Genomic DNA, 12,392 nt, shown 5'->3' with positions numbered 1-12,392 from the left:
GTTGGTTTTGCCTACACATGGCACCAGCCAACACTACAGACCTGTTGACTTAATGCCCTCTGAAGGGACCTTGTAAGCCTCTCATTTGCAAACAATATTTTACCAAAAGAAAAAGCACCATTACAAGGACTGCACATTTCAGGAAGGCCCACTACCACCTTCTCAGGGTACCATGCCTGTGTTGTCCTTATCTTGAGAAGAAAGGCAGGTAAGCTCAAGGTTTGACCATGTTAGGAAAGAAAAGGGCAGTGCAGTGGTGCAGTGGGTTAGCACTGTGGCCTCGCGGCGCCGAGGCCCCAGGTTCGATCCCGGCTCTGGGTCACTGTCACTGTGGAGTTTGCACATTCTCTCCGAGTTTGCGTGGGTTTCGCCCCCACAACCCAATAATGTGCAGGGTAGGTGGATTGGCGGCGCTAAATTGCCCCTTAATTGGAAAAAAATGAATTGGGTACTCTAAATTGATAAAAGAAAAGGAAAGAAAGACACGGGCTTTATAGTCATGGAGTTGGAAAAGCATGAGTTTGTACACACTATATGAAACAACTGCTCCCAAAACAAACACACAGATTTGTCAGCTGGATTGGATATTTTAATTTTTTTAGAAAAACAATTTTCAGGAAAAAACATTACAATTTGGCAGAAGTACTCGGCAAATTCAACTTCATTAGCTTTTAATTTAACAGAACACTCAGAGACTTGATGCACATCACGTAAACACACAAACAGCAGTTAATTTCGTGCACTTCCATCAAAAGATCAGGGAAATGAAGTACAGACCCTACACTGAAAACAGGTTTAAGGAAATATATTTCTCAACACATATACTTCATATTTATATATTTTCAAATATGCTGAAAAGAAATCCATTTCATTAAAGAAATCCTGAAATGCTAATCAAGAGGATAAAGACCCTTGTGTATGTACAACTCCCCTTGTAGGAGCATTGTGCCTTCATAATTAGGGGAGAGAGGGAGGGTAAGCTAGGCAGCAACCACTTTAAAAGAGGTGCGCCAGATTTCAATGAGGTACAAGAGCAACAAACAAGAACTGCAATCAAAAAGGAATGAAATAATCTCAAAAATAAATGCAGAAAAACTGAATATGAAAAGCTTGGCAACAAATGATAACACACCAGATAAACACATTTCTACACTCAAAACGACGGCCATGGTGATCAATATTTTATATTAAATGCAGGTTAGAATTTCATCATGAAACAAAAGCTTGTGAATTTCGAATAGACTATGTTTTAAAAGCATAGTGATCTGCTGTGTTGATCTGGATACTGTGGCTGCTGAGGTCTGAAGCAAAAGGTTCTACTGCAAGAGCAACAGTCGACAATGGGACTCAATTACATTCCAAGTCCAGACTTTGTTGTTAAACAACAGCCATTTTTGCTGGAGCCAGCAGCATTCCTTCACAATCTCAGCCTTTACTTTCCCCACACAAGACCCAAGATGAACATGTGCAATGATCATGAATGGGAAAGGCTGCAGACGTCACACACCATAGCTAAAGCAAAAAGACCAAGGAAGTGGGGAAGGTAAGTGGATAAAACTACTGTATGTACAAAAACAAAGGTAAAACACAGTTGTGACCAACTTCTCAGGTACATTCCATTTAATTTTCGAATATGGACATTCCCAAAGTATTGCACTAAATATCACCTCCATGTAGCACAGAATGCTACAATACACCAATAATGTACAGCAAGGTATGAACAGGAATCAGAACGAGGCCATGCCAGCAGCTGACCTCACTGACAAAGGATTTCTAACTGTGCTATATTCCATGCACACAGGTGTTTCTCTATTGAACTTCAAAGTCCTATTAATGTGCCATCCACTCACAGACTCATCTACCTCTTCCTCCCACATCATAAATAATATTAACCTGCCATCTTTCTCCCCTTTGGTTCCAACCATGTTTCTGCCAGGAAAATAGTTCTCATTGAAATTGTTCCTTGAACAGGAAAAAAATACTTCCATAGTCTACCTAAGTATTCTGCAGACACAAGTCTGCTAAATGGCATGATTTCATACAAGACCTAGGTAGCAATAAGGTAGGAGTTAGTACAATAAATATTAGAGTATTCAAACTGGAGTAAAATCTGGCAACGTAATACTATTAATGAACATTAAGATTTTATTTGTTTAATGGATATGTGGATTCAAACTCCAAAACGATGATTTATTTTTTTAAAAAAGGTCAATAGTTTAGAAGGACTTGCATTATTGACAAATATTCATAGCAAATGAGGGACATACATAAACTTACATTAACAAAAGTAACAAATCTAATTACAATACTTTCTGTATGAGTAATGTTGCAGGCAGCAGCTGGCATGAAATGAATCCACATGAATTAAATTATCAGCTAAGGACAAAAATCAGATCAAAAGGTTTATTCATTCAACCAGTGTTGGACACAAACTGACATCATCCAATCACCATTGAACAGAAATCAACATCAACCAATCATTGTTGGAGACACTGACATCATCCAATCACCACTGGACAGAAATCAACATTGACCAGTGTTGGACACAAACTGATACCATCCAAACATTGCCAGACACAAACCAGTATCATCCAATCAGCAGTCGCAATCTGACATCATCCAATTAGCACCGGACACAAACTGACAGCATCCAACCAGCGGACATACACCAATATCTAACCAGCATTAGGCAAACAAGCATCATCCAATAAGAATTGGATGGAAGCCTGTATCTTCCAATCAGCATCAGATGCAAATCAGAATCAACCAACCAGCACTGAACGTAAAGCAATAAGGTGCAAATAAATTTATTGGGGCCAGAAATGGATCATGTTTGGATTCTCATGTCAATACTCTGCTACATGTATTTATCCTCTTGTTTTGCATTTGTTGGCATCTGGAGTGAATGCAGTATACATTTATAGCTCCATGGGTGAAACACTGGCAGAGACAATAGCACAAAACATTTGGCGTGTGAAATAACACAGAAAACCCAGCACTGCCCCATGTGTCCCTTGTTCCCTGCTCAGGTCCCACACTGTGCACCAACCCACAGTTACAGTAGAAAACACCTCATGTTGCAAGTTTTCAGTTTCCTCCTCAGTTTAAAGCAATGTGACTGAGGGAAAGTTTATGAGTTGTGCTAGGAAACAGCAGTACTCAAAGATGAACCTCCTGTCCTGCAGAAATAAATGAAGAGGGAGAATCATCTGTGGATAACCTCCTTCCAGCTTAAGTTTGGTAATGTGGACCAAGGTCATCAGAACTGGTACCACTTCTTATCTTTGCACTTCAACATCATCTGGAAAGAAAAGGCACAAATATTACTTCTAAAGAACAGACTGAAAAAAGTTTATATCTTTTGAGATGTACTCATAACTACCTGAGGATCAACACAGTGACAGTTTCGGACAACAGATTTACTTTTGCCCAGGATTTCAAAGAATGGGTTCAATTCGAACAATCTGTCCTGGTTGTGACTGTTTGAAAGAGCCATATAGCCATGAATTGTACACCGAGGGATTGGTCTTTCTTCGCTATTAAGAGATGCCCGTCAACTGCTCCAAGAACCTCAGGGACATTAGTGAACAGAAGGGCAGATCACAAAAGGTAAGCTTCTGGAATTTTGTGACAAAGAATTGATTTCCTTTCTCAAAAGTGTTTTCCTATGGTACCAAGTTAACTGCAATAACTTTGTTGAATTCCTTGTGATAGTTTGCTCAATGATCTCTTGATGAGTTTTGCAAAGTTTTTCAGGGAATGTTCCAATCTAATATAAAAGCTCAAACAACAACAGAGCACTTGAAAATAATGTGCGGATTCTTTTATGCTCACCAGAGATGAATGATGGGGCCTCACTTCACTTTTCGTCTGAAAAACAGGGGGCGAGATTCTCCGCAAATGCGGAGAATTATAAAGGCTGCCATGGGACAGGCCGTGACCCATGGCAGCCTTCACGCCCACTTCCGGGGCTGATTCTCCCCCCCCCCGGGCGGGGCTAGGAGTGCGGACCTGCGCGTCACGGCGGCGCGGCCTTGACAACGGTCGTCAAGGCCGCACGTCAAGCGTCATGCCGGTTGACGCGGCCGATGATGTCGGCCGCGTATGCGCAGGTTGGACAACGCCAACCCGCGCATGCGCAGTTGCCGTCTTTTCCCTCAGCCGCCCCGCAAGACGTGGCGGCTTGATCTTGCGGGGCGGCGGAGGGAAAAGAGTGCGTCCGTAAACCCACGATCGGTGGGCACAGATCGCGGGCCTATGCCCCTCTTGGCACAGCCGTGGTACTGCCATGCCAATCGGGCCCCCAGATGCCCCAAATGGGCATCTGGCGCCCGTTTCACGACGGCAGTGAGCAGGTGTGTTTGCTGCCGTGTTGAAACGGGTGTGAAGGCCTGGCCGCTCGGCCTCGGAGAATCGCCGCTCGCCGTAAAAAATGGCGAGCGGCGATTCGTGGCGTGGGGGAGAATAGCGGGAGGGCGTGAAAAATGTCGGGAGGCCCTCCCGCTGTTCTCCCACCTGGCGTGGGGGGGTGGAGAATCGCGCCCAGGATCTCTGACAGTGTAACATTCCTATAACGTAGCACAGAAGTCGGGCCTGAATTATATGCTCAGGTCTTTGAAGTAGGACTTGAATCCACAACATTCTGACTCCGAGGCAAGTGTGTCCAACAACTAAGCCATGGTTATTTTGACTCTGGAAAATGTTGATCTGACTGGTCTATCCTTTACCTCATTGCTACAATTTTATTTTTGGAAATTTTTATTGACATTTTAACAATTTTTATACAAAGTTTACAAAAAACAAACAAAACAATAACCCCACTCTCCACCCTCAACAAGATAAATTAACCCAACCCACCCTATTCCCCCCCACCCCAACAGCAAACAGTGACCAACTCTTTAAAGTACATTATAAACAGCCACCATCCAGGGTAGAATCCGTCCACCGCCCCTCTCACGGTGAACTTGACCTTTGAGGTGCAAAGCCTCCATCAGGTCACCCAGCCACGCCGAGGCTGTGTAGCTGACCTCCAGCCGAAGAGAATCTGCCTCCTTGGCAGAAGGGAGGTGAAGGCCAGAGCACCTGCCTCTGTCCGGAGCTCCGGCACATCCGAGACCCCAATGTTCAGGATTGCCGCGTGGTATCAAAAAAAGACTTCCAGAGCTTTGAGCACGACCAGAACATGTGCGCATGTTGCCAGCCCCCTGAACATCGATCACATCTATCCTCCACTCCATTAAAAAATCGGCTCATTCTAATCTCCGTGACGTGTGCTCGAAAACACTACTTTTGGCTGAGAGACTCAGCCTCGCACAGGATGAGGTCGTGTTCACCCTCCTCAGTGCCTCACTCCAAACCTCCTCTCCAAAATTGGCCGCAGCTGATCTACCAACTTTGCCTTCACTCCCTCAACCGAGCCCGTCTACCCCCCCACTATCTGCTGGTATATGCTTGACGTACTGGCCACCTCTGAGTCAGAGCAGAATAAAATCCACTCGAGCAAGGCTGCTTTCACCAGGAAGGCAGGAAATTATATTTTGACCCAGTTACACACTTGGAGATACCTGAACCGATCAGTGTCTGCAAGCCCATATTTCTCCTACAGCTCCTCCAGGCTAGCGAACCGACCTTCTAAAAATAATTCTGCCACCTTCTTCAACCCCGTCTCCTTCCATGCCCTAAACCTCGCATCCAGCCTGGCAGGCTCAAATAACTGGTTTGCAAAGATGGGAGCTAGCCTTGGGGCAGCCTTCAAATTGAAATGTTGACGGAGCTGCTCCAAGTTTTGAATGTGGTTACTACCACCGCGTTAGTAGAGTGTTTCTTTGGCACCAATGAGAGCAGAGCTATTATCAACGCCCCCAGGCTTTCCCCCCCCCCTCACAGACTTTGCTTCCAGTCGGACCCACAGCTCCTCAACTACACCACTCCAGCACCTTTTCAGCATTAGCCGCTCAATAATAACATAATAATAGTTTAGCAAGGCCAAGCCCCCTGTTCGCATCTCCCTCTGCAGCACCAAGCTCCTGGTCCTCAGGTCCTTACACGCCCAAATAAACCCAGTCACAAGCCGGTCAATCTCTTTGTAAGACGCCTTGGGCAGGAACACCAGGAGGCACTGGAATAGAAATAAAAATCTCGGCAAGATATTCATCTTAACCAACTGTACTCGGCGCGCCAGGGCTAATGGGAGACCATCCCGTCTTTGCAGGTACACCTTGACCTTCCCCATCAGATTTGTATTTGTGGACCCCCAGATACCAAAAATTACTTTCTGCTAACCTCACTGCTGCAATTGCATGTCTTTGTGAACAAGTCATTTTCCTATTTACTGTATTACGCCAGCATTCATGGGGGAGTGTAAAAATAGGGGACACAGTTGAAACTTAATGGTTGCGTACTTAAGACTGAGATAAGGAGAAATTTCTTCTTCTCTCTCTGCGGGTTGCTAGTCTGTGGAATTCTCTTGTCCAGAGGGCAGCAGAGCTGGATTACCGAATATATTTGAGTCCAAGTTTGGGGGGGTGGAGAAGAGCAAATAAGAAAGTGGAACTGAGGTCACAATCAGATCAACCATAATCTTATTGAATGGTGAAGCAGGCCTGAGGGGCTGAACAGCCTACTGCTGCTCCTAATTCTGCTGTACAGGGTCTTTTCTTTCAACAAAAATATTGCAAAATCTTGGAAAGACCTTGTACTTAAAGCACCGTATCACATTATGACAGCCAAATTGCACAAAACAAATCTCACAAACAGTAAGGAACAACCAATCAATTTTCCTCTGGTGCAGTTGATTGAGAGATGAATATTGGCCAGGACACTGGAGAACTCACTGCTCATCCTCAATTAGTGCCTCAGGAGCGCATTTTACATCCAGGGCAGACGGGACCTCCACTTAGTGCCTCATCATGAAGGTGGCACCTCCTAAAATGTCCTACATCCTCAGTAATGAAGTGTTGGCCCTGATTTTGGCCCAAGTCCTCGAGTGGGGTTTGAGCCCACAACGTTCAGAGTTAATGGTGCTATCCAGTGAGTCCGGCTTGATACTGAACCGAATGCTCAGATCTCCAGATTTTATGGAGAGGACAGACTCAAAGACCTTTCCTATCACATCTTCCAGGTAGCTCAAAAAACTTCAAATATAATTGGGATTCTGCTGTTTTGATGGCAAAAACAAGTTCTTGTTCTTAAGCTGTTTAAGTAAGAGGCAAGTACATGTTACAAGATTTTGGGAGTATACATATTAAACGGAAAGTTTATATGCAAATAGTACAAGGAAACAAGCCAAAATCAAGAAAAGATGTACGATTCTTACTTATTTGATTAGAAATTACATTCTGTACAGACATGTTGATCGAGCCCTAGGCACTGCCAGCTTTGCAGAATTTCCAAGATTGGCTGAAACCTGATGTTCTATCACTAAGGCACAGCTTTCAGAAGAGTCTACAGCTCTCCTGCAGGCTTTGGTGTAAAGACCAGCAACCCCCTCTGGGACATTCTGTCAACTGACAGCAGATGGCACTACGCCCTAACAATCAATGGGACAGTGCTTTAAATTCCAAAATTACAAAAAACCCCAAATTACACTCCGATAACGACACAAGCAATGATGAAACTTCTGAAAGTTCTGAGTCTCGGTCCCATGATAGGAAGCGGTCAGATTGAAATAGTTAAATATTCCTCCTCCGGTGCTCAACATGCAGGATATAAAGGGAAGACAAAAACATGACATGGTGACCTCAATTCCCAGTTCATTATGATCAGGGGCTGGTTTAGCTCACTGGGCTAAATCGCTGGCTTTTAAAGCAGACCAGCAGCACGGTTCGATTCCCGTACCAGCCCCCCCCCGGACAGGCGCGGAATGTGGCGACTAGGGGCTTTTCACAGTAACTTCATTGAAGCCTACTCGTGACATTAAGCGATTTTCATTTCATTTCATCAAAAATTCCCCATGGCTAGTTCAGAGGTACAGACAAAGCCTTTCATCAAACAGAAGTTTTACCTCCAATAATAGTCAAAAGTCCAAAAGGGGAGCAACATCAGCTCAGGAAATATTGGGTTTGTTGGACTGAGGGAAGGAAATCAAACTGCCAAGCCACTTTTCATGAAGCAAGTGGTCACCGAATTTTCCTCCAAGGTTCCCTCAGAGACATGAAAGTCCTGTTGTTGCAAACACCCTAATGAAAGCTGGATTATGGCTTTACTCAGTAAAACAGAGGGGACTGACTGACACCATATAATGAAGAATATAGATCCTGCTTTCGGCATCACAGAACAAATCACTAACACTTGTGTTTGTAAAGCCTTCAAATAGTTTGCAGGTTTCCTCATTACTTGCGTTACATGACTGTGGGTTTGTACAGGCGGAGGATTTAACTCCTGAATTCTCTGATTTATCCTAATCTATAACATTGGGAAGTAATCCAAGATCACCTCTAAGTTTGGCAATTATATCAAATCCCTATTGGAATAGGGGACATTGTATGCTGCTGAATGATATGTAGCACAAAATAGTAAAGTAGGAGTGGCTTACAGTTATATAAAGGTGTAGCAGGAAAAGATCGAACACCGTGTTCACAAAATTTTGTCTGGCAGACATATCAGGCTAGAGAGAGATAACTTGGCGGTTGGGGGGGGGGGGGGGGGGAAGAAACAGCTACATGGAGAGATCAGGACACAATATCTAGGTTGACATTTCTCAGTACTGAGCAACTGTTACACTGTCAGATGTGTTGTCTTTCAGATTAAATGTTAAAAGATGCATCTGTCCTCTTAAGTGGAGGGAAAAGATACCAAAGTATTATTTTGAAGGTTTCAGTATTTATCCTTCAACCAAGACCACTAATACAGCTTGTGTGCAAATTGGCCATCATGTTTCTCACATTAAACAGCAGTTGCTACACTTCAATAAAGAACCTGAATGGATGCAAAGTGCGTTGAAAAGTCTTATGGTCAGGAAAGGTGCTATATAAATAAATCCAAGTTCTTTAAAATACAGGTCAGGGATGTAATGAACGTCATTAGTGCGATCAGTTGGGACAGTGAATGTCGAGGGTTATGGGGGGCTGACAGAAAATGGTGTTGAGGACGCAATCAGATCAGCCATGATCTTATTGAATGGCGGAGCAGGCCTACTCCCACTTCCAATTCTAATGATCTTATAACCTTATGATTGAAGCTTCTCGCTCTGCACTTCATGCAACACAATCAGAACAAGCACTGCTTCATCAATGTGTTTACAATTTGAAGAGATTTTAAAAGGGATATCAAGCGCATGGTAAACTTCAATTTGGGAAGAGAAAAACATTATTTGCAACAATATTTTACCCTTGCATTAAATAGGAGCAAGTGAATAAGGGTCGCTGCATGGTTTTCATAAAGAAGGTATATTGTGGGGGCAGCACTGTGGCGTAGTGGTCAGCACTGCTGTCTCACGGCGCCGAGGTCCCAGATTCAATCCTGGCTCTGGGTCACTGTCCGTGTGGAGTTTGCACATTCTCCCCGTGTTTGCGCAAGTTTCGCTCCCACAACCCAAAAATGTGCAGGGTAGGTGGATTGGCCATGCTAAATTGCCCCTTAATTGGAAAAAAATGAATTGGGTACACTAAATGTAAACAAAAAGGTATATTGTGGTTTTTTATTTAGGTATTGAATGTTTCGCCAATTATTATGTTTCGTGGGGCGGGGAAAAGAGGCGAGGCCAGTTGAGATAACTAGTGGGGCGAAATGAGAATCAATGATTGAAAGGCATCTTGTTTCTTGTGAAACACAGAAAGCAAGAACCTGCATCTATATAGCGCAAAGTACTTTTGAATTGTCGTATTATATGTTATGGGTGCAAGCTAAGGAAACCAGAAGTTAAGAGATAACATGAGGAGCAACTTGCTAAAAGTAGTACACGTCTTAGTCTTTACCTCATGAGCATGTTTGGAGAAAGTGTCAGCACTGTATAACATGGCCGCTGTCCGTTCTTCCAGCTCACTGAGTTTCTGTCCTCTTTCATCAAGTGCTATCCTGGCTCGTGCCAGCTCGCCCGCAACACCAGATGCTGCTCCTTTGACACCTTCAATTCCACCAGTCCCTGGGATGTGCTGTGCCAGGCTCCGAGAGGGTTTCCCTGCTGCAGATTCACCAACTGGTTTAAAGGAAAAATAGAATATTAATATAGAAATGAAATATGACAGGGGCAAGATGGAGAATACAAGTTTTGAAAATAGTAAATGCTCAGAACGCAAATGAAATTGTAAAATGGTGTGAAGGCCTATCTACTTTTAAATGTAAATATCAGAAATAGCTTTTATTTCTATTAAAGTATGGGGATCGTTGGTCCATTTCCAACGTCATCGCTGTATGAGCTGAAGTGACTGGCTGCCTTTCTTCATTGATCCAGCAGTGCTCTTTAACTCTGACTTTAGAAATCCAATGGATTACTGCACAAAGTCACATTTCAAGTCGACACTTCAGTCAACGTATAGAACACTATTGAATGAAACGGCACGGTAGCACAGTGGTTAGCACTGTTGCTTCAGAGCTCCAGGGTCCCAGGTTCGATTCCGGCTTGGGTCACTGTTTGCGCGGAGTCTGCACGTTCTCCTTGTGTCCGTGTGGATTTCCTCTGGGTGCTCCGGTTTCCTCCCAAGGTCCAAATATGTGCAGGTTAGGTTGATTGGCCACAGTAAATTGTCCTTCGTGTCCAAAAAAGGTTGGGTGGGGTTACTGGGTTACAGGAAAGGGTGGAGGTGTGGGCTTGTGTAGGGCGCTCTTTCCAAGGACCGGTGCAGACTCAATGGGCCGAATGGCCTCCTTCTGCACTGTAAATTCAATGATTCAATGAAACAATATTCTATCAAATTCTAGGCAGTTTTGTACTTTGGATACCGTCACCAAGGAAATTGGGTTAATACTGCCAATAACAAATCATATGAAATGCAGCAACAGTCGGCCAATCAGCCCATTGATCTGCTCTGCCATTCAAAGAGATCATGGCTGATCTTATTGTGACTTTCTTGCTTGCCCCCATAACTCTTGACCCTGGTTGATCAAAAATCTGCCAACTCAGCCTTGATTATTTTTAATGACCCAACCTCCACTGCTCTCTGTCGAAGTGAATGCCAAAGACTAATGATCCTCAGAAAGGTACTCCACACCTTAAGTGAGGAGACCCTTCATCTTTAAACTGTGCCCCTAGTTCTAAATTCCCAGACAAGAGGAAGCATCCTCTCAGCACCTATCCTGTCAAGCTCCCTCAGAATCTTGTATGTTTCTTCAAAACTCCTAGAAGGTGGGCAGCACGGTAGCACTGTGGCTTCACAGCGCCAGGGTCCCAGGTTCGATTCCCTGCTGGGTCACTGTCTGTGCGGAGTCTGCGTGTTCTCCCAGTGTCTGCATGAGTTTCCTCCAGGTGCTCCGGTTTCCTCCCACAGTCCAAAGACGTGCAGGTCAGGTGGATTGGCCGTGATAAATTACCCTTAGTGACCAAAAAGGTTAGGAGGGGTTATTGGGCTACGGGGATATGGTGGAAGTGAGGGCTTAAGTGGGTCGGTGCAGACTCGATGGGCCGAATTGCCTCCTTCTGCACTGTATGTTCTATGTTCATAGGCCAAATCTGCTCGACCTTTCTTCAGAAGACAAACCCGTCATCCCAGAAATCAGTGTATCATTGGTCACCAATTTTGGACCCTTAAAGCTGAGGAGTTGCGAGGGGAGATAAAGTACAATTTCTAGTGGTCTTGAACAAGTAGAGTTCATATTAGGGAAGAGATTCCAGACATGAAACGGCAACATTAAATGCAAATATTTTTGGCCAATGGGAACACCACCACCTGAAAGTTCTCCTCCAAGCTACCCACCATCCTAACTAGGAAATCCTGAAACTCCCTCCCTACCAGCACTGTGGGTGTAGCCACACTGCATGGATTACAGCATTTCAAGAACGCAGCTCACCACCACCTTCCAAAGGGCATTAAATACTGGCCGAGCCAGCAATGCTCACATACTAAGAAATAAATAAAAGAAATACATAATCTGTTTGGGCCAAACTGGAATAATCAACATTCAGATCCAAGTGTAAAGCTAGAGTATCACAAAGTTGTTTAAACAGTAATCTAAGATGCAAGTTAATTGAAATATCAAATAAAGAATAGAGAAAGTTCTAGTGAGGAGGGACAGTGAGTGGTTGAATTGACACAAGGTGTAGTAAAACTCCATGGAAGTCTTGTTTCCTTATAGCCCAAACTACTCAAACAATGAATGGTATAAGATGTGGTGCAGATACGTGACCAGGGGATTGTTGGTGATCCAGATTTGAGTTATTTTATTTTTTGGTTTTTTCAACTTCCAAGTTCTGCTCTTTACAACCCATAATGTGTCCAAATCTGGAACCCAACATCCTA

At 44.0% G+C, this 12,392-nt stretch overlaps 1 protein-coding gene across 5 annotated transcripts in view; it reads right to left on the bottom strand.

Moving 5' to 3' along the window:
- Nucleotides 1-571: 571 nt before the first annotated feature.
- Nucleotides 572-12,392, bottom strand: part of stxbp5a (syntaxin binding protein 5a (tomosyn)) — a 222,239-nt gene continuing 210,418 nt past the window's right edge. For all 5 annotated transcript variants that reach the window (XM_038805189.1, XM_038805151.1, XM_038805169.1 and 2 more), the window contains 2 exons: nt 9,915-10,135; nt 572-3,301 (listed from right to left, as the gene is read on the bottom strand). In XM_038805189.1, coding sequence (XP_038661117.1) covers nt 3,260-3,301; nt 9,915-10,135 — 263 coding nt within the window. In that variant the 3' untranslated portion in view covers nt 572-3,259. The remainder of the gene's footprint in view (nt 3,302-9,914; nt 10,136-12,392) is intronic.

Source organism: Scyliorhinus canicula, chromosome 1 (assembly GCF_902713615.1).
Source record: "Scyliorhinus canicula chromosome 1, sScyCan1.1, whole genome shotgun sequence".
Lineage (NCBI taxonomy): Eukaryota > Metazoa > Chordata > Chondrichthyes > Carcharhiniformes > Scyliorhinidae > Scyliorhinus > Scyliorhinus canicula.
This window is presented reverse-complemented; position numbering and strand designations above follow the sequence as displayed.